Source organism: Chiloscyllium plagiosum, unplaced genomic scaffold (genome assembly GCF_037043375.1).
Source record: "Chiloscyllium plagiosum isolate Xiang-an unplaced genomic scaffold, Cpla_swu_hap1 HiC_scaffold_7, whole genome shotgun sequence".
Classification (NCBI taxonomy): domain Eukaryota; kingdom Metazoa; phylum Chordata; class Chondrichthyes; order Orectolobiformes; family Hemiscylliidae; genus Chiloscyllium; species Chiloscyllium plagiosum.
In genome coordinates this window covers 53,156,406-53,179,047 of record NW_028270145.1, presented here as the reverse complement: position 1 = coordinate 53,179,047, position 22,642 = coordinate 53,156,406, and the positions used below count along the sequence as shown (strand labels likewise).

At 40.4% G+C, this 22,642-nt stretch overlaps 1 protein-coding gene across 7 annotated transcripts in view; it reads left to right on the top strand.

Moving 5' to 3' along the window:
- LOC122551557 (rap guanine nucleotide exchange factor 4) overlaps positions 1-22,642 on the top strand; it is a 293,650-nt gene that overhangs the window by 215,817 nt on the left and 55,191 nt on the right. For all 7 annotated transcript variants that reach the window (XM_087989018.1, XM_043693619.2, XM_043693618.2 and 4 more), the window contains 3 exons: positions 3,205-3,293; positions 15,623-15,659; positions 15,972-16,050. In XM_087989018.1, the coding sequence (XP_087845144.1) occupies positions 3,205-3,293; positions 15,623-15,659; positions 15,972-16,050 (205 nt within the window). The remainder of the gene's footprint in view (positions 1-3,204; positions 3,294-15,622; positions 15,660-15,971; positions 16,051-22,642) is intronic.

Below are 22,642 nucleotides of genomic sequence, written 5' to 3'. Positions count from 1 at the left end.
GGGAGGAGGGTGGATGATAACATAAGACTGTAGGAGCAGAATTGGGCCATTCAGCCGATGGAGTTTGCCCCACACGATTTGCTCATGGCTGACCTGTTTCTGAACCCCATTCTCCAGCCTTGTCCCTTTTGATCTCCTAATAATCCAGAACATATCTATCTTTGTGGGAATTGTCATCAACCCCAGCCTTCATAGCACTTCAACAACTAGCTGTCCAGTTAAGCCTGGTGGCTGGGCTGTTCGAGCTGGAGAGGCAATTGGAGAGCTTCCAGCTTGAAAGGAGTGACAGACTGCTCTATTGGGCAGAAAGAAAATAATAGGACCATTCTAGCTAGGGTATTGCTGTGTGAGCGATGAATTGGGAGCAACTCTTCCTACACTCAAATGGGTTGAGACGTAAGGGCAGAGGTTCACAAAAGAAGGAAATGCAAGGTGAGAAATCTTTTCCACACAGCAAATGATTGGGGTCTGGAATGCATTGCCTTGAATCGTAGTGGAATTAAGTTCACTTGAGGCATTCAAGAGGGCATTGTTTCTGGTGAAATAGTCATTCAATGTGCAGGAAAAGGGGAGAGTTTTCACACTAAGTTAGAATACTCTGAGAGCCTGTGCCCACATCATAGACTGAATGACTTCCTTCTGTACTGTTACAGTTCTGTGATTATGTTGAATTCAGCAGGGTATGGGTGGGATTGTCTTTTTGGTGCAGAGAGGCTACTTCCTTGAAAACTAACTGATTTCCACCACAAGCACTAGCAGCTACCTATAATTAGTTCTCAATAGGCTCTTAATGATTCTTCATAGCAACCTGAATGACTAGCCGGGTAGCCGTGCCACTCACCCTCTATGCCGCCTGCACCGATGTGTCTCGGATCAGAATGGAACTGGGGCACCCATGGTTCTTGTTGTCATGTCCCTGCTGCTTTCCACTCACTGCACCAACCAGGTCTGAAAATCCAGCCCCATGTTGGATAATAAATGCAGCATTTATTTTGAATAGCTCATGCCTGCTGCCAAAGCCTGAAGAGCTATTCATAGTAGTTGCCAAGCTATTATATATGTTTAGCAAGCACTAATGACAGCAAGAAGGTAATGGTAGATGCTTCTACTTCAGTCCCTATGGTTTATAGTTTCTCTGTCTTCATTTTGTACTTTACTGCAATAATTAGTTCAGCTGGTGTTTTATGGAGGCCTATATTGCTTGACTCAGTTTTAAATGAGTAAAGACTTGTTTTGAATTGCCTTTGAGATATTCATGAAAGAATGCAGTTCAAGTTGTTTGTTAACCTCCAAGTAGACACTTATTTTAAAATAATCTTTTTACTATTTGCCTTTATCAAAAACTTGAATGCTTCCTAACAGTTGACAAAATCTTTTCTCCCTTCTTCCTTATCTTTAAAATATAAATTTGGAATTCTTGTGAAACCAACAATCTTATGGATTATCCTTAGAATACATACAAGATAAACTAATATTAAGTTGAAATATGTTGAATCTGCAATATTTGTTTGATTTGCGTTTGTTTTACATGTTAATCATGTGTGCAACTGATTTAGTGAAAGGGGAGCTAAAAAGATAGTGAACTGGGCTGTGAATCTTATTAGCCATTTCATTTTGACAATATTCTGAAGAAATTAAAATTTTAAGGAAAAACTAACCAGTTAAACACTAGATGGTGCACATGTGTCAAATTTGGAACAAATCTTATTCCATCACCAAGCTGTCATGTGCATTTTGTTTTAAAGCAAGTGTGCAGACAAAAAATTATCTGTTATGAAAAATATAAAGTCTACAGCATAAATCAAGCCAATAATGTCTCTTTAGAGCACCTCCCAATGTTTCGTGTGATCAGGTTTTATCATTTGTCAAGCACATGATTTGAAGGAGGCTTATGCTGTCTTGTGATTTGAAGTGTGGCTTACTTTACTCCTGTAATACTGTGTATATAATAACTTGAATATAAATAAAATTGAAGGTACATTATTTTACATGTTTCCATCTTGTCAAAATTTAAGCATTCTAGCTAATTCTCACTTTACAGGAGTACAATGCTTATTGATTGATTGAGCAAATCTTTTCATGTTTTACTTTGAAATGGGAAAAGAATTAGAAATAAATGAACATCTTTTACATTAGAGTCATAGTCATAGAGTCACAGAGCGTGAAAATAGACCTTTCAGTCCAACCATTCCATGCTACCCATGTTCCCAAACTAAACTAGTCCTACCTGCCTGCTCTTGGCCCTTATCCCTCCAAACCTTGCTTATTCATGAACTTATCCAAATGGCTTTTAAACATTGTAACTGTACCTGCATCCACTTTAAATCTTTCTCCTCTCACCTCAAAAATATGCTCCCAAGTTTTGAGCTCCTGCACTCTCCTAACCCTTGTCATTCATCTTTTCTATCTTCCAACAACAGTGCAACCAGAACTGCCCACAGCATTCCGGAAGCAACCTCAACATGAACTCCTAACTCTTGTACTCAAAGATCTGAGCAATGATGGCAAGCGTACTAAAAACTGCCTTAACCACCCTTTCTATCTGTGACACAAATCTCAGAATTATGTACCTGAACCCCAAGGTCTTTCTGTTGTACAATACTACTCAGGGCCCTGTTAATTAGGTGAAAGTGAGGACTGCAGATGCTGGAGATCAGAATCAAGATTAGAGTGGTGCTGAAAAAACGCAGCAGGTCAGGTAGCATCCGAGGAGCAGGAAAATCGATGTTTCGGGCAAAAGCCTTCCTGATGAAGGGCTTTTGCCAGAAATGCCAATTTTCTTGCTCCTCTGCTGCCTGACTGGTGTGCTTTTCCGGCACCGCTCTAATGTTGACCCTGTGTTAATTGTTATATTATTAAAATTAACATTATTGAGAACTGAATTTACACTAGCAGAAATGCAACCACCTTCCCATTAATTATGTAAAAGTCACTACATTATATCAAAATAATCTTGAGTATAATTCAGTAGGCTGGAAGGTGGGATTGATTAATGTTAATGGGCATGATGGCTACTGGCTATTTCATTTTAATACATCTCGCTGCCACCAGACTTTGGACAATGACATTGCAATAATTCAAATGGTATCTGCTGTCCACAGAATGGAATAAGATATCTCTTCACTACCCAGTGATGATTACTGAACATTTAAAAAACACTACCATTTGTTCTATAATCTTAACATTAATTGTCTGATTTTATAGGAATTTTATGTGTCAGTGTCAGATGACTCACGGATGATTCCTGCTTTGAAGGAACAGCTCCCAGAATTAGAGAAACTGGTAAAACAGAAGTAAGGATTTTTTTCTGATTACTTATTATTAATGAAGTTTGTGTTTTGTATGCTATAAGTAATTCAAACACTAGTACAGTACTTTAAATTTGTTCAAAAACACAACCATTTAACATATATATTTTAAACTGGGAATTTGTGTTGCAGATATTTCGTCCCCTGTCTAGGTGACATCCTCAGTGCTTGGGAGCCTCCTGTGAAGCGCTTCTGTGTTGTTTCCTCCGGAATTTATAGTGGTTTGTCGCTGCCGCTTCCGGTTGTCAATTCCAGCTGTCCGCTGCAGTGGTCGGTATATTGGGTCCAGGTCGATGTGCTTATTGATTTGAATCTGTGGATGAGTGCCATGCCTCTAGGAATTCCCTTGCTGTTCTCTGTTTGGCTTGTCCTATAATAGTAGTGTTGTCCCAGTCAAATTCTTGTTGCTTGTCATCTGCATGTGTGGCTACTAAGGAAACGACATGACCAGCTATCCTTAGGACCCACACGCAGATGAGAAGCAACATGAGTTCGACTGGGACAACACTACTATTATAGGACAAGCCAAGCAGAGAACAGCCAGGGAATTCCTAGAGGCATGGCACTCATCCACAGATTCAAATCAATAAGCACATCGACCTGGACCCAATATACCGGCCACTGCAGCAGACAGCTGGAACTGACAACCGGGAGCAGCAGCGACAAACCACTATAAATTCCGGAGGAAACATCACAGAAGCACTTCACAGGAGGCTCCCAAGCACTGAGGATGTCACCTAGACAGGGGACGAAATGTCTGCAACACAAATTCCCAGCTTGGTGAACAGAACCGCAACAATGAGCACCTGAGCTACAAATCTTCTCACAAACTGAATATATATTTTAATTTTGACAGATAAAGGCTAACAAACATTTGTGAAAAACACTGATTCATTTCAAAACTACAATTACTAAACCCTTGCTTCCTTTCCTATAGTTTTTCTGTCTCTACCACTTAAGCCATTTTCTTTCCTCAACATTTATGTGGGATTTTTGAGGTGATAACTAAGAGCAATCCAATATCATCGATTTTCTATAGGTTTCTGAAAGCAAGCACTTGTCAGCCAGATTGAGCTTGTTGCATTATAGAATATCTATGAACATATCCAAGAATTGGATTAAATGATCATTATCATCAATACCTGAGCCAGAAAGTATCAGTAAGGGCAATGTTAAATCAGGAATAGGAAGCAATTTAGGAACAGGAATAAACAATCTACTCTTTTCTTGAATCTGTGCTGCCATTCAGTTAGATTATGGCTCATTTGCGACCCAATTCTAGGAAAAGTTCGTTGATCGCAGAACTTGATCTAGCATCGATTACCACTGTGGAAATAAGTTCCAAAGTTCAATCATCCTTTGCATGAAGAAGTGTTTGAGTTTCACTCCTGAAATCTTTAAATCTATAGTCCTCAACTCTCCAACAAGTGGAAATAGTTTCTCCGAATCAACGCTAACATTTCTCCCTCAATATCTTGGAAGCACCATGTAATACTTTAAATTCTTGTAAACAGTTTGTTATCTCTTCTCCAAAAGTTAACTCTAGGAATTCAGATCCCAATCTAATAAATGTATGTTGCATTCACTCCAAGGACAATTTATCCTTCCCAAGGTGTGGTGCCTAGACTGCTCTCCGTACTCTACAAGTGTGGGTTAACCAGGGTTCTATATGATGTAATGGAACCATGGCTTCTGTCACTTGTATTCTATTCTTCTGGGTTTAAAGAATAAAAGAGAGCAGCTGGCATTTAACTTGAGCCTGTAGTAGCCACCAGATATTCCAAAGCACTTCATAGCCAATGTAGTAATTTTTTATCTGTAAGTGTGGTCCCTATTGTAGTCTAGGACACTCAGCAGCCAATTTGGGCACAGCAACTCTCTCAAACAGTAATGTGATAATGATCTGATAATCCGACTTTTGTGACGTTGATAGAATAATAAATATTGAGCAGAACATCCGGGATAACTAGTTTGCTCTTACCAGGGAATCTTGTATATTCACCTGAGGAGGCAGATGGTGCTTTAATTTCTTGTATGAACAGGAGCAGGAGTAGGCTATTCTGTCCCTTGAGCCTTCCCTGGCATTTAATACTATTCTTGCTGCAATAAGCTGCAATTCTCATTACTGTCTACCTCCAATAACCTTTCACCACCTTGTTTACTCCGGATCTATCCAAACTGCCTTAAAAACATTCATCGATTGTTTTTGGAAGGTATTGTCTGTATTTGGGGTATGCAGAGGAACTCCGTACTTGTCAATACATTTAAACAGTAAATCAGATGGCAGGAATTTCAAGGGAGAAAGTTGCATCTCAGCAATTTCTAGATTTCAGCACTTAACTGTGCATGTGCTGTGGCTGGAAATTACTGTTCATTTTGCATGAAAATACAATTAACACTATTAGTCAGGCAAAAGCAATTTAATTTTTCTGATGTGTGGAGATGTTTATTATTTAAGATAACAACTTTAAAGGCACTGGCTCAACTGCATCAGTCATAATGAAACCAATTAGCATAAACCATAAACTGCTGAGTGAGCATCACAATATTGAAGATCAGTAAGATCTTCAGTCACCCATGATCACGTTAGCATTGTAACAGGAGTAGGCCATTAACTATCACAGCATCAGGACACAGGTTCGATTTCAGCCTCTGGTGACTGTCTGTGTGGAGTTTGCACTTTCTCCCCATGTCTGCGTGGGTTTCCTCCAGGTACTTCAGTTTCCTCCCACAGTCCAAAGATGTTCAGGTCAAGTGAATTGGCCATGCTAAATTGCCCGTAGAGTTAGGTGCATTAGTCAGAGGGAAATGGGTCTGGGTGGGTTACTCTTTGGAGGGTCGGTATGGACTGGTTGTTCCGAAGGGCTTGTTTCCACACTGTAGGGAATCCAATCTAGTCTATATCCCACCTTAGTCAATGCAACTTATACGGTTTCCATATTCCTTGTGTATTCCAAACTCAAAGGGGATAGAAATTTGAGGAGCAAATGAGAATGTTCAACAGGACTTGGACAAATACATGAATGGGCTCAAACATGGCAGATGGAATGTAAGTGTGAAGTTCTTCAAACCAACCACAGCCATTACTGCCATAAGACAGAGACCTCATCAGTGAAATGGTTTTCATTCTCACCAGCTGTTAAACAAGTTGAGAAAAGGTGTACAAAGTGCGATAATTCATGGTTTGTTCAACCCCAGTATGAGAGGACTCCATATTACACCATTGAACCTGTGAATCATTGCAGCTGCTTAGTATACAGTCAGTGTGCTGCATGTAGCATGTCCCTGCTTGAGACATTTTTAACTAAAGGAAAACAGAAATTGCTGATGAAACTCAGCAGGTCTGTCAGCATTTGTGGGAAGAAAACAGTTAACATTTCTTCCCCAGTGACTTGTCCCCAGAATTGTTAGCAGCTAGGAAAAGGTGGTATTTACGCTGCAGACAGGGATGGGGGAGGGGAGCAAATAGGTGGAGCCCAGAGACTCAGCTGAAAGGGGGAGGTAAACAAGGAGGTAATGGTAAGCAGGCCAAGACACTAGCTGAATAAGTGAAAAGAACAAACATTTGGAGAGAATAGGTGTGTTATACTGAAAGCAAGCCACTTAATGTGGTGATAAATCTGGGAATAGGTGAGAATGGGTGACTGTGCTAAAGTCAACCCATGTCATAAGGCTGGGTGTGGATGGGTAAAGAAAAAATGGAAGGATGCAATCCGGCTTTAAAGTTATTGAACTTGATGTCGATTCCTAGAGGCTGCAGGGTTCTTAAGTGGAAAATGAGATGCTGTACTTTGAGCTTGTGCTAAGCTTCACTGGAGCCTGCAAACAGATGTTGACCAAACAACAATGTTGTGTGTTGAAGTGACAGGCCATTGGAAACTCGGGCTTGTTTTTGTATACACAAATGTCTTCTGTCCTGGCTCGCTATCCACAATGTCCTTGTTATCTGTGTCTCTAGGCTCTGTCTCTAATTATCCACTCCCCCTCTCTCTCTTTCTCCCCCCCCCCCCCCCCCCCCCAAACTATCCACTCCCTCTCAAACTTAGTCTTAAGCACAAGTACCACTTTTTCGTTCTGCTAACAGTCTGAAGATTTGAAACAGTAACTCCGTTTTCTTTCCATGGATGCCTGTCAGACTGCTGAGTTTCTCCAGCAATTTCTGTTGTGGTTTCAGATCTCCAATATCTGCAGTTCTTTGGTTTGTTCTTATGTAACGAGATTGAGTGAGGAGCGTCAGTGGTGAGGGTGCCAGTTCAAGAAGTTGTGATGAGCAGCAGGTGGTGTTGGTGAGGGAGGACACTGGGCAGGATGGTCGGAGCAGCCAACTGTTTGGAGAAAAGTGGGTCTTTGGGGAAGGACAATTCATGAGGATAAAAATAAGACAAAGGTCTTTCTCAACCAGATGTAAACCACAGATTTAATTCAATGTAAATACTGTGTTTCCCTTGTTTAATCTTAATTTCCCTTCATGTTTGTCATGACCTGATGCCAATAGAATAAAAATCCCTGCTAATGTTCATTGGGCTCTCCGTGTTTAAATCTCATGTCACAATAAGGCTTTTGTAAAAAAGCTTTTATCTGTTGATCAAGGAATGTCAAGTTACCAGATTTAGATCTGATGTATAAATTCTGATCTAATATTGGCAATGTGTGGGCTAATGTGCAATACAAGTTATACTGAAAATTAAGTTGCCTACTTTATGCATATATATTTTGTCATCAGTAACAGTGCATTCTATCAAAAGAAACTATACTGACCCATATTTCTTGTTGGCAACCCTTACTTTGCCAGCCACACTTGATGGTCTGGTGGTTTAAAGGGTTCAAGTGTTCACACACTCTCCTCTTGTGGGGGAGCATCATTGTTTCAATCCTAATTGTCCTTGGCCACTGGTGAACTTGGAGCCCCAGTTAAGAGTGACTTAGTAACAAATGCATTTATACAAAACGGTGTACTTCAATTATGCATAATATGGACCTAGACGCCAACATCTAATGTAAATGAAGCAAAACTGCTTCCTGAAGTAGTTCTTGTAAATTGTCAATCAGAAACATAAAGGTTAATCAATTTGTGTAAAATGATTGAAGTATATTTTGTCTAAACAGTGAGACTATATTTCTAGCCTCATGGATTTTCCTAGTATAATACAATTTTATGGTAATGAGATTCATTAAAATCATCTTTTGGTATTTTGCAACCAGCTCATGCAGACTGTTAATGACTTTTAAAGTACAGTACTGTGGTGGAGAGTGTGCAGGCCTGATGAGAAAAATGAGGCTAAAATATATGTTATGCCCTTGTATCAAGATAGGGGAAAGCAGTCAACCTTTGGCCCTGTCGAGTACATATGCACAACTACTAGTCAACTTTTGTACCTTTTTAACTTCTCTTGTTTTGATCAGTTGCATTGTGCAGGCTCTCTCAAAGCTCGATGCTGGAAGTTCCTATTCTTAGTTTGCACCTAGATTTCAGAAAAGTTTGGGTTGAGAACTGTAACTTGTAAAAGCTAAATTGCTTATCTAGAGTGAGAAATTACCAACATTTTGTAAGACTTGTAGTCACTTTTCAGCAACTAAGATGTGCAGGTTGGGTGGATTGGCCATGCTAAATTGCCCATTGTGTTCAGGGATATGCAGGTGAGATGGGTTAGCCAGTGCAGGCCAGTGATGGCCAGTGCAGGATGACTGGGATAGGGTAGGGTAGGGTGGGTTTGGGTGGATACTCTTTGGAGGGTCAGGTGTGGGCCCGTTGGGCTAAATGACCTGCATCCACACTGCAGGATACCTGTGATTCTAAGTATCTGTTTTATGCTGCAGAAGCTCAAATAAATGTTATTTCTGCCACCGCTGGGCCCTTTTTCCTACTTTGCCTTTAGCAGCAGAGGCCAGAACACAAATGCATCAAATAGTCCCACAGAAATGGAATGCTCAAAACTAATTCTAATCATCCAACTCTTGTCATGAGCAGCAGACCTCTTTATGAATGTTACTAGGAAAATGGGAGCTTTTAATTTTGTATTTCAACAATGAGAGGAGGTGGTGTTGTCGTGGTGATGTTACTGGACAAGTAATTCAGAGGCGCAGCCTGATGTTGGGGCATGGGATCAAATCCCAGTATAGCCGCTGGTGGAATATAAATTCAAATTTTTTTAAGTTCATTCCTGGAACGTGGGCATCACTGGATGGCCAGCATTTATTGCCTGTCCCTAGTTGCCCTTGAAAGGGTGGTGGTGAGCTGCCTTCCTGAACCACTGCAGTCCACCTACTGTGGATTGATCCACAATGCCATTCGGGAGGGAATTCCAGGACTTTGACCCAGCCACAGTAAAGGAATGGTAATTATATTTCCAAGTCAAGATGGTGAGTGGGAGGGAACTTACAGGTGGTCATGTTCCTAGGTATCAACTGCCCTTGTCCTTCTAGATGGAAAAGTCATGGATTTGGAAGGTGCTAACTGAGGATGTTTGATGAATTTCTACTGTGCATCTTGTCAACAGTACATTGTGCTGTTACTGAACATCAATGGTGGAAGGAGTGAATGACTATAGGTAAGGTACCAAACAAGTGAGCTGCTTTGTCGTGGATGGTGTTAAGCTGCTTGAGTATTGTTGGAATGGGGAGTATTCCATCACACTCATGGCATGTGCCTTGTAGATGATGGACAGGATTTGGAGAGTCAGGAGGTGAGTTACTTGCCTCAGTATTCCTAGCTTCTGATCTGCCCTTGTAGCCACATTGTTTGTTTATGTGGTAAGTCGAGTTGAATTTCTGGTCTTTGATCACCTCCAGGATGTTAATAGTTGGGAATTCAGTGATTCAGTAGCACCATTAAATGTCAAGGGTTGGTGGTGAGATTGTCTCTTATTGGTGATAGTCATAGCCTGGTATTTGTGTGGCATAAATGTTACTTGCTACTTGTCAGCCCAAGCCTAGATGTTGTCTAGATCTTGTTGCATTTGAATGTGGACTGCTTCAGTATCTGAGGAGTCATGAATGGTGCTGATAATTGTGCAATTATCAGTGAACATTTCCACTTCTAACCTTATGATGGAGGGAAGGTGATTGATGAAGCAGCTGAAGATGGTTGGACTAGGACACTGCAGAGATGTCTTGGAGCTGAGATGACTGACTTCCACCAACCACAATAAATTCCTATGAGTCAGGTATGACTCCAATCAGTAGAGTTTGCCCCTGGATTCCCATTGATTCCAATTTTGCTAGGGCTTCTTGATGCCACACTTTGTCGAATGCAGCCTTGATGTCAAGGCTGTCGCTCTCATCTCACCTCTGGAATTCAGTTCTTTTGTCCATGTTTGGACCAAGGTTATAAATGAGATCTGGAGCAGAGTGGTCTAGTGGAACCCAAACTGGGTGTCACTGAATGGGTTATTCCTGAGAAGGTGTGGGTTGATACCACTGTTGATGACACCTTCCATCACTTTATTCATTTGATAATTGACTTGAGTAAAGTCTGGAATATAAAGCTAATCTTAGTATTGGTGACCATGAATCAATCAATTCTTGTGAAAACCCACAAAGTTCACCAATCGCACATCATGTGGAAAAAAAACTCTTTAAAAATGCTGAAAACACCGGTGGAAAAAGAATGCTTTGTGGATTTCAGCACTGAACTGAACCGAATGGTTTCTTAAACAATACATATTTTGATCACCAGATGGCACTGTTCCTTAACACACTGACTTCTAGCCATTCACAGTTGGGCGAACAGATGGCCATCCTTTCTCTGAATTTATTTCTACTGGGAGCCTGAATGGGTGTCAGAACAAAGCATCCTTTCTGTTGCTAATTTATTATTCTTTTCTGAAGAAGCAGTGCAAATGTTTGAAAATGTTTGCAGTAATGTTTCACTCATACGGACTTTGCATCTGTTTGATAATAGACCAAAAACAATTAAGTTTATCATTTGTGTGCCAGGTTTACACTTTGGATTTTTACACAAATCCACATGGTTAAGAAACAATCTGAGATCCATAACCATTTCATGAAAAAAAAGTTATTATGAAAGATTTTTTTCATATTTGACTCTTTTCTCTTTTGTTGCATTAACAAAATTAGTTTGAAACTTTTGTAGGTTAGGAAAAGCAAAGATCTGGAAAGGTCAGGCAGCATCCGAGGAGCAGGAGAATCGACATTTTGGGCTGAAAATTAATCTATATTTTGTCTTAAATTTAAGTATTATCATTAACAAATAAGTATTAACTATATTATTACAAGCACACACAAAAATTACTTGGTTGTCTTCTATCAACAAACACGTTGACTTGGATCCCATTTACAACCCCCTGAGAAAGAACAGGAAATGACATCACCAACTCAAGGAAATCTAAACACAAGTAAAACGCAGGCCACATCACCAGTGTTTCACTGGAAGTTCACTGATGGTGTTACCTAGTATGGTGATAAAACGTCTGAAAATGAACCTTCCAGCTCAGCGAGCAAACTTACCTCCCCTGACTTCTGATATTTTAATATTGTAATGACGAGTCATGAAAATTAACTCCCAGTCTTTAAAACCATGCTACCATTAGGGATGATGCCCCTTTCTTTGAACCAACTTTAATTGCAAGAGCTTTGTGGTCAGTTAACAGATTAAATTTCTTACAGTATAAGTTTTTGTGAACCTTTGTAACACTGATCACTAATATCTCTTGTGAGTAATTTTGTTTGGACTTAACAAATGTGAAGCATGTTATGCTACAGGCTTCCTTACACTTATTTCTGTTATGTGAAATAGCACCATACCTAATCCTTGAGGCATCTCAAGCTAAAATCAAGTTTTTTTTTCTTGGGATCACAGTGGATCAAAACTGCATCGTGCATCAGTATTTTCTTCACTTTTCCAAATCGAAAAGCACCTGCCTATCTTGCTGCCTCAACCGCCCAGAAAGACAAAAGGCAGCGAATACCTGGAAACTCCACCTGTTGCAAGTTCCTCTCCAAGCCCCACACTATCCTGATTAGAACCACATCACCTTTCCTTCATTGTCAAAATCCTGGAACTGCTGCCTCCTTCCTACAATAGCAATGTGCCTGCACTTACACACAAAGGACTGCAGCAATTCAAGACAACAATTCACCACCACCTTCTCCACAGTAATTACTGATGGGCAATAAATGCTGGCCTAGACAGTGACACCCACGTCTCCTGTTTGTTTAGGAAAATTCACTTTTGATTACATTTTGTTTGTAATCTGCACAAAACTAAATGGACTTGTTTGCTGTTTAAACTGCCACAATTGGTACAGATTAGATTAGATTACTTAGTGTGGAAACAGGCCCTTCGGCCCAACAAGTCCACACCGACCCACCGAAGCGCAACCCACCCATACCCCTACATGTACCCCTTTTTACCTAACACTACGGACAATTTAGCATGGCCAATTCACCTGACCTGCACATCTTTGGACTGTGGGAGGAAACCGGAGCACCCGGAGGAAACCCACGCAGACACGGGGAGAATGTGCAAACTCCACAGTCAGTCGCCTGAGTCAGGAATTGAACCCGGGTCTCTGGCGCTGTGAGGCAGCAGTGCTAACCACTGTGCCACCGTGCCGCCCATCAGAGAAAGATCTCGATTTTTCTGAATTGTACCCATTCTTTCTACTCCATCCAATCCTGTACTTGCTGCTTCCAACTAAGTATAAAGCATTTGCCTAGCCTTGACTGTGTATAGTTCTTTCATTTCAGCTTTGGCCGTGTGATGCCTAATTTTAGTGTTTGATCCTCCTTGCTCAAATGGCCACTTTGAGAAATTGTAAACTGAGCAAAAGTATTGATTCCAACAGTAAACAACCAGTTTAATCATGTCTTAAGCCAGTTCTTTTCTATCAGGAAGACTTGAATCCAATTGGACTTTTCCTGCAGCTGAATACTTGATGTATATTGAGTGACAAGTGAATTAATCAACAAGCAGGTCTGAACTTGGAAGTTGGGTGTAACGTCTGAGTAGTGATGGCATCAATTTGTCTGTTTCCAGCATTTAGAGGAGAAGTTGTTTTTGAAAGTAAGTGCCCCTTTAAAACATGGTGTGCATTGCAGCATGCACCTCCAGGATGGTCCTGGGCTTCTGTCATGCCATCCAGCAGCTGTATAGATCCACATTTCCTCCAGTTTCTAACCTTCCAAGGAACAAGTGTTTTTTTCTTTTGCACCTTTTGTGCCAGAAGGAATTTCATCTAGTATTCTATCCTCTTAAACGTGTTCATGTCTTGACACACACATTTTGTAGCAATCGCATGTTATTAGTAGTTTGGATCAGCTTGAACTCTCAGCAGCATCCCTGCAATCCTACATGCAAATCTTTTAGGTGAAGTGTATGGTAAACCACAGCCACTGAATCTGCAGTGGCCACTTTCTGTGGGTTTAAGGAAATTCCCAACACATTTATTCTTTGTTTTCTGCTTTTGTCCATCTTTTCATTCTTTGTTACCCAGACACACAGACTTTCTTTAACATGGTACCTACTCAAATACCTTCTGAAAGACCATATATACCAACCCACAACATTGCTCTTATTAGCTCAAACGCTCAATAAATTTGGTTAACATAACCTTTTCAAAATCCATTTTTGACTGATTTTTGTAATGTTCTGTGTCTGGAAAAATGTCATTGGATCATAGAGGTTTTTGAGGAGGTTGCCTCCAACAGGTGCTTGGCGCTGCAATGTAGATGGGAGAATGAGAGGACACCATTGACAATGATTTCAGGGTTTGGAGAGGGTGGGGAATTAAATGAGGCATTACTAACTCTGGCCTCTTGTCATGTGGCTGTCTCTACAGGTTGCCTGCTCACCCTCTGAAAAATCTAGACCATATATTTTCCTTTATTCATTTGGTCACAGGATGTAGGTGTTGCTTGGCCAGAATTTGTTGCTCATCCCTAAATGCTCTTGAGAAGGTGGTGAGCCAGTCTTCATCCAATTCATGATACAGTTCCAAGTCAGAATGGTATGTGATATGGAGGCAAACTGGCAGGTGGTGGGTCCCATGTATCTGCTGCTTTTTTTTTCTTCTGCATGGTAGAGGTCACAAGTTTGGAAGATGCTGTCTAATGAGTGCACTCAATAGAAATTATAAATGTAAATCTTTTTTAAAGCACTATACATGAATGCCAGTCAAGAAAGTACTTTCAAGAATCACATAGTATATGCAGCAACCACTTTGACTGTAGTAAGCTCCCACAGCTGTTATGAGGAGAGGTTGGGAGGCTGAGCTTGTTCACACTGAAGGATAGAAGAGTGAATAGTGACTTGATTAGAATAGAGAAGATCCAGAATGTTCTCCATGATGTAGATATGAAGAGAATGTTTCCACCCATAGATGAGTCCAGAACTAGGGGGTCACTGCTTTAAAAGGCTGACATCTAATTTTAAGACCGAGATGACAATGCTTTTATCTCCAAGGATTGTGAACTTTGAAACTCTGCCTTAGAAGGTGGTGGCGTCATAGAATATTTTTAAGTTGGAGTTGTATAGATTCTATTTAGGCAAAGGAATCAAGGGTTATTGAGAGTAGATGGGAATGTGGAATTCAAAAACACAGAACAGCCATGATCTTATTGTATGATTGTGAAAGTTTAAGGGGTCAACTTCTGTGCCTAGTTCATACATTCTTACAAATGACAATTTAAAAAATAACCAGATACCGGTTTTTATGATGGTCGAAGGAAAAATTTGGCCAGGGCTTAAAGGATAACTCCTCTCTTGGTCAAACTATAAGCCGTTCTGCTAAAGCGAGTGTTTCATTAATACTAATCAGCTATAACATGATTGACGAATTGAGGACACTTTTCCTAAAGCGCAAACGTTTAAATCATATATGGTTATATCACGATTCCAGCCCCATTGTTTAAGTATTATGCGATTTTCTTAGAACACAGGATTGCATGAGAATGGAACTCCTGCATTATAGGAGAACAGTGTATTAGCTTAGGATCTTTTTACATCTACCTGAGTTTAAAAACCATATTTCCAAAAGTGCAGCAGTCCCTCAGCAATGTACTGGAGTGTCAGCCTTGATTTTTTTTTTTTAGTTTTTTGGAGTGTTTGAGGTTAATTGATGTGGTTCCAAATATTAGAACAATTCTAGTTGGAACCAGCCAACAGGTGGTATGTTGGAGCTAACTTTGACTCCTTGCTCCTTCGAGGAGTCATTCATGGCATGAAGCATTGTTGATCAGCACACTTTAATGGCGCCATTATCTAATTTGAGACACATTTTCTTACTCATTATTAACATCCTCCATCTTTGTCTACATTGTGTGATATCAATAACGTTATGCTTTCATTATTTTAGCTCCGAAGAAGGAAATGGCAAGGCATCACAAAAAAAGGTACCAACAATGAAGTCTAAAATTTGAAGCTATTATTTTACTTTGTAAAAAGGATTTAATCAAAAACTTTACCATGTTCTGAAGGTCTATTATATCTTATTCGTGAACATTAAAGTAGTTGTTGAACGTTTAACTAAAGTTATAAAACATAACTGAATTTATATATCAACATTTTAGCATGTGATTTACATTTTCAGCTATGACTAAATTAATGGAATATCACTTTATAATGTTATGTATTATTGGATTGGTAGATATTTGAACATTTTAACCCCAATAAAAATAAAGCCAATTTTTCCTTTTAATCTGCAGCACAAAGTTATTTTGCGTCAATTCAGCATTGGTGAGGATAGACTCCAAAAGAGACAACCAATACGAAGTACAGATGAAAGTAAGTTCAAAGTGCTGCTGTTTTTAAAGCACTGCTTGAAGGTATGGAATCACACTTGGGTGCGCGCACAAATCATCTTCAGACATGGGTTGTGGGTGGTTAAAATGAGTGCATATATACTGTGTCTTTCAATCTTAAGAGAAGGATATTTATTTCTACTTTTCAAAGCATGTGTCATTGACTTTGTCTCCTGACACCACCAAAAGATTCACATTGTGCAAATGGAAACTTCTGCACGTGCACACTTTGCCAGTAAAACAAAGTGTCCAAATAAACACACTAAAGATGACTCGTACAACTGAATGATGTAACTGGCAGTATTACCAGGGGCACTGCATGTGCCCATTTTGCACATACTTTGGGGGGTGTCAGTGGACATTCTCTTTGTTGGCAGTGCTCTCCTTTTGTTTCTAAAGGTCTCCATTTCTGGCGAATATAGAGCTATTTTTGTGCATTCTAAGTGGCTGTAGAATCCAATTGCATATGTTCATGGATTTTTACACTGGGCAAGAATGAATTGTCTGATCTTGCACTGTCCAGTCATTCAAGCTTACCTTTTGTTCTAGATGCAACTTTGCTCCCTGATCTGCAAGGTTCGTTTTCAGACGTTTTGTCACCATACTAGGTCACATCAGTGAGCCTCCAGTGAAGCATTGGTGTTCTGTCCTGCCTTATAGTGATCAAACATCTGAAAACAAACACTAAACAAAACAAATTAGAGGAAACCTTCAAGACCATCAATAATACACTTACTGGCATAAAATTTACAAGAGGAGGAAAACAACAACAAACTACCATTCCTAGAATTCGCAGTAGAGCCAACAGCCAATGGGGAACTTGAAGCCAGTGTTGACAGGAAAGCAACACATATGGACCAGATACTGAACTACAGAAGCAGTCATCCAACACCCACAAACGGAGCTGCATTAGAACATTATTTCAACAAGCCAAAACACACTGCAGCACATAGGAACTATGAAGAGCAGAGAAAAATCACCTATATAGCATATTCAAAAAGAACAGGTAGCCAATGAACACAGTCCGCTGCTTTCTCAGCAACAAACCCAAACAAGCAGACAAAACACGTCCAGAAACCCTAGCCACTCTCCCCTACGCCCGAGACATCTTGGAAATGACTGCCAGACTACTCAGACCTCTTGGCATCATGGTAACCCACAAATCCACCAACACACTAAAACAGCAGCTAATGAACTTGAAAGACCCTATACAGGCAACAAGCAAAACTAATGTCATCTACAAAATACCTTGCAAGAACTGTAACAAACACTATATTAGACAAACAGGCAGAAATACAGGATACATGCCCATCAACTAGCTACAAAAAGACAAGACATGACCCACTCACTAGTATCCTTACATATAGATGAGGAAGGACACCACTTTGACTGGGACAATACATTCATCCTAGGACAAGCCAAACAGAGAGACACATGGGAATTCCTAGAAGTATGTCATTCCAACCGACACTCCATCAACAAACACATCGATTTGGACACCACCTACCACCCTCTGAGAAAAAGAACTGGAAAATACATCACCAAAACAGGAAATGACATCACCAACCCAAGGAAACTTAAACACACAAATAGAAAGCAGGACATAACACCAGCGCTTCACCAGAGGCTCACTGATCTTACCTAGTAAGACGACGAAATGTCTGAAAATGAACCTTCCAACTCAGCAAGCAAACTTGCAACCAGAACCTCAACCTGAGCTGCAAATCTTCTCAAATCTCACTCACCTTTTGTTCTTAGTTGCCTGCATTCTATGCCATTTGAGATTTGATATTGCTCCATATGTAGCTTCTTGCTGTGTATCTATCTAACAGTCTGTAGCGGACATGCCACATTCCTTTAATTTCAAATTCAAGGTGAAATTCAAACAGTTCAAATGTAGTGTCACACCAGACTCTATATTAGCTGTTTCTCCCAGACCTGCTGAGTCTCTCCCAGCATTGTTTGTTTCAGACTCCAACATCTGTTGTGGTTTGCTTTTATTCTGATGTGTTTTAATTCCAGACATTGCTCTTTGAAGTAGCTCAATGTTGGGCACCTTAACTATTTGATGTCCATGACATTTTGCACCTCATGTGGAACTGATCCTACAGCTTGATATGTTGACAGTATGCAGGCCATGTCTATCCTGACTATAGGATCTCACTACATATCGGTTGATAATGCCACAGTGTCGTTCACTGCAAATGTTTTTGAAAGTTTGCTAACTTGTACCTTCCATAGTGTCTCTGAAAAAGGGTGAGGGTCAGTGGGGAGGATCTAGTGCTCATGATCAATTGGTACTAATGACTTGGTAAGACTGGGAAAAAGGTTCTCAATACAGGTGATGATCTAGGTACTAAATTAAGAAAGTAGAACCTCAAAGGATATAATCTCTGATTATATTAGCTCGCTGCTTTCAAATAGGCATATGGTACATAAAGTTAGTGACTAATCCATGGCGCTCATACTGCTGTAGGAGAAGTGGGTTCTAGTTTGTGCATTTCTGGCACCAGAACTAGGGAATGTAGGATCTGTATCAGAGCTGAATCATGCTGCAGCCACTGTTGTGAACTGCCTAACTAGGGAAATAGAGAGTTTTCCACTAAATGCTGGAGGCAAAGCATCAAATTTAGAAACACCCGCTTGACCAACGACCATAAGATGTAGGAGCAGAAGTAAGCCATTCTGATTCACCATTCAATGAGCTCAAGGCAGATCTGATCATCTGTAATTTCATTTTCCTGCTCTTTCCTATACCATTGATTGCTAACTGAATAAAAATATGTCTATCTCAGCCTTGAATATACTTAACAATCCACCAACTATAGCCCTCAGTGGCAAAGAATTTATGGATTTATTACCATCTTGGAGGAAATTCCTCCACATCTCTGACTTAAATGGGTGACCCCTTATTGTGATGCCCCTTTGGTCATGGCCTATCCCACAACAGGAAACAACCTTTCCTCATCTACCCTTTCAAGTCCTTAAGAATCTTGTTTGTTTTGGTGAAGTCTTCTCTCATTGTTCTAAAATTCCAATGATTACAGGCACAACCTACTCGATCTCTCCTCATAAGACAGTCCCTCCTCCCAGGTATCAGCAGAGTGAACCTGTTCTGGACTGCTTCAATAAATAGCAGTGTATACAAGGAGGAATATTAGATGCTTATGAGAAAGGGATGGCAATAATCGTGAGTGAGTGGAAATATCAGATTAGCAGAAGTAGCCTGTATGAGGAGTGCATAGAATGTTTTTTGGGAGTTTCTTACAACAGCAAGTTTTGGAACTGACTAGAGAATAGGTCATTATTAGACTTTGTACTATGTAATGAGACAAGATTAATTAATGATCTCAGACTAAAGGTAGCAGCAACCAGCATATGATTGAATTTTCTGTCCAGATTGAAAAGGAGAAGACTAATATTTTCAATAATGACCAGTGGGCATGGGCACTTAGTTAAAGTGAACTGGCATACACGCTTTATTATTGAGGTTATTTCAGGTTACTCAATAAATATATTCCTACTTATATTAACATAAAGGAAAAAAGAAGGGACCTACCATCCATGGTCAACTAAAGTTAAGGAAAGCTTCAAACTGAAGGAAAGTACTATAACTGTGTGCAAAGATGAGTGACTGGTCAGAATTAGAATGAGATTCCCTGCAGTGTGGAAACAGGCCCTTCAGCCCAACAAGTCCATACCAACCCTCCGAAGAGTAACCCACCCAGCTCCATTCTCCTATACTATATTTACCCCTGACTAATGCACCTAGCCTACACATCCCTAAACACTGGGCAATTTAGTATAGCCAATTCCTCTAATTTGCACATCTTTGGATTGTGGGAGAAAGCCGGAGCACCTGAAGGAAACCTACGCAGACACTGAGAATGTGCAAACTCCACACAGACAGTCGCCCAAGACCGGAATTGAAATTCGGTCCATCGTGCTGTGAGGCAGTAGTACTAACCACTGAGCCACCGTGCCACTCAGAATGTGAAGAATGGTCTGAATGAGTATAAGGAGATGCCAGTTAGGAATGTAAACACAGATGGCAAGAGTTTGTGTATTTAAAAAATGAAAAAGTAAGTAAAGAAGGTGTTGGTCCTCTAGAGAGTGAGAACGGGAGGTTAATAGTAGATAATAAGGAAATAGTGAATGTAATGAACAATTATTTCACTTCTGTGATCTCTCTAGTGGATACAAAATACACTCCAATAATAGGTTTGTATCAGGAGGTGGAAGCGAGAGAAAAGAACTTGGTGAAATCACCATCACAAGGAACGTGGTTAAAAAGTAAATTCGTGGAGTGCAAGCTAACATGTCTCTGGGTCCAAATGGAGTTCTTTGAGATCTTAAAAGAGGTAGCTAATGAAGTAGTTGGTGATTTGGTGTTAATTTGCCAAAATTCCTAAGATTCAGGAAAGGTTCCAACAGACTGGAAAGTAACAAATATAACTGTTCAAGAAGGGAGAGAGGGAGAAAAGAAGAAACTGTATACCAGTTGGCTTGACATCTGCCATGGGCAAAATGTTTGAATTGATCACTAAAAAGATTATTGCTGCAAACTTAAAAACTTCAAGGTAATCCGAAGCAGTCGGCATGGTTTCAGCAAAGGGATATAATGTTTAACCAATTTATTGGTGTTCTTTGAAGGAGTAGTGCATTGTGGAAGAAGGGGAACCTGTAGACCTGCAATACTTGGATTTCCAGAAGGCCTTTGATAAGGGCACAGTGGTCATGTCCCTACTACTGTCCAGGGAAACCCAGTTTCAAATCCCACTTGTTCCAGAGGTAGAATCTCTACAGTATGGAAACAGGCCCTTCGGCCCAACTAGTGCACACCAACCCTCCAAAGAGTAATCCACCCAGACCCATTGCCCTACCCTATTATCCTATATTTACCCCTGACTAATGCACCTAACACTGTAGGCAGTTTAGCATGGCCAATTCACCTAACCTGCACATCTTTGGTATGTTGGGGGAAACCAGAGTACCCGGAAGAAACCTACACCAATACGGGGAGAATGTGCAAGCTCCACACACAGTTGCCAGAGACTGGAATCGAACCCGAGTCCCTGTCACTTTTGAAGCAGCATTGCTAACCACTGAGCCACCATGCCACCCCTTTCTGAAAGGGAAATCGTGGTGGACAAACCTGTTGGAATTTATTGAGGATGTTTCTTGTTGGATAGATAAGGGGAAAATTAGCAGATGAGGTGTATTCAGATTTTTATAAAGCCTTCTTCAAAAGTCCCACACCAGGGACCAAAATTGGAACAAGTGGAGTGGAGGAATATACTGCTACAGATTTGGTTAACAGAGCAGAGAGAGAGTAGGAGCAGATGGGTCATTGTCAAGATGACAAGCTGGTAGAAGTGGGGTAATGCAAAAATAAATCAGTGCTTAGTCTACATATGTTCAAAATCTATTAAAATGATTTTGATGTGGGTATCAAATGAAATACTTCCAAAATTTGTCGTTGACACAAAACTAGATGGAAATGAGTTGAGGATCATGCAAGAAGGCTTCAAGGGAATTTATTCAGTCTAACTGAATGGGCAAGAACATGGCAGATGGAATATAAATGTGAGTGAGTGCAAGGCTATACACTTTGAGAGAAAGAAAACTGGTATTTCTTAGAGAGGTTTGAAATGTCCAAAGAGCCAGAGATGTTGTTTTTCCTAATCAACCTGTTCAGAGATGTGATTACACCCCCCTGGAGCAGCTGGGACTTAAACCTGGGCCTCCTGGCTCAAAAGTAGGGACATTAACACTGCAGCACAAGAGCCCCATTCCTGGGTGTCCTTTCTTTTATTTAATCTATTTTTCTAAGCAACCTGTTCAATGTTGTTATACACCGTTGGAGCAGATGGGACTTAAACTGGGTCCTGTGTTTTTTTTTAAAAAAAGTTTGAGCAGGTTGATTAGAAAAAAAGGTTAAATTTACAAAAGTGAGTGAGGGGAGAGAGGCCCTCTTGGGTAGTGGCAGTGTCCCTACCCCTACGCTGGGAGGCTTGGGTTGAACTCCCACCTGTTCCAGCAGTGTGTAATATCTCAAACCGGTTAATAAACAGGTTACAAATAAAGTAGTGAGGATGAGTTGACTGAAGTGTACAAGATCTTTAATGTTAAAAATCACACAACACCAGGTTATAGTCCAACAGGTTTAATTGGAAGCACACTAGCTTTCGGAGCAACGCTCCTTCATCAGGTGATAGTGATCACCTGATGAAGGAGCATTGCTCCGAAAGCTAGTGTGCTTCCAATTAAACCTGTTGGACTATAACCTGGTGTTGTGATTTTTAACTTTGTACACCCCAGCCCAAATCAAGATCTTTAATGTTTTTGACAAGTTGAACATAGACATTTCCATCTGAGAATGAGTGTAGAACTGTGTTTTAAAATTGGCTATCACCTTTTCAGGACAGATGAGGAATGTTTTCTCTGCACTGTGTAACTTTAGAACATTCTGGAGGTGGGGCCATTGTATATTAAGAGAGGAAAGAGAACTAAGGGGCAAATTTTTCATGCAGAGGGTGGTATGTGTATGGAATGAGCTGCCAGAGGATGTGGTG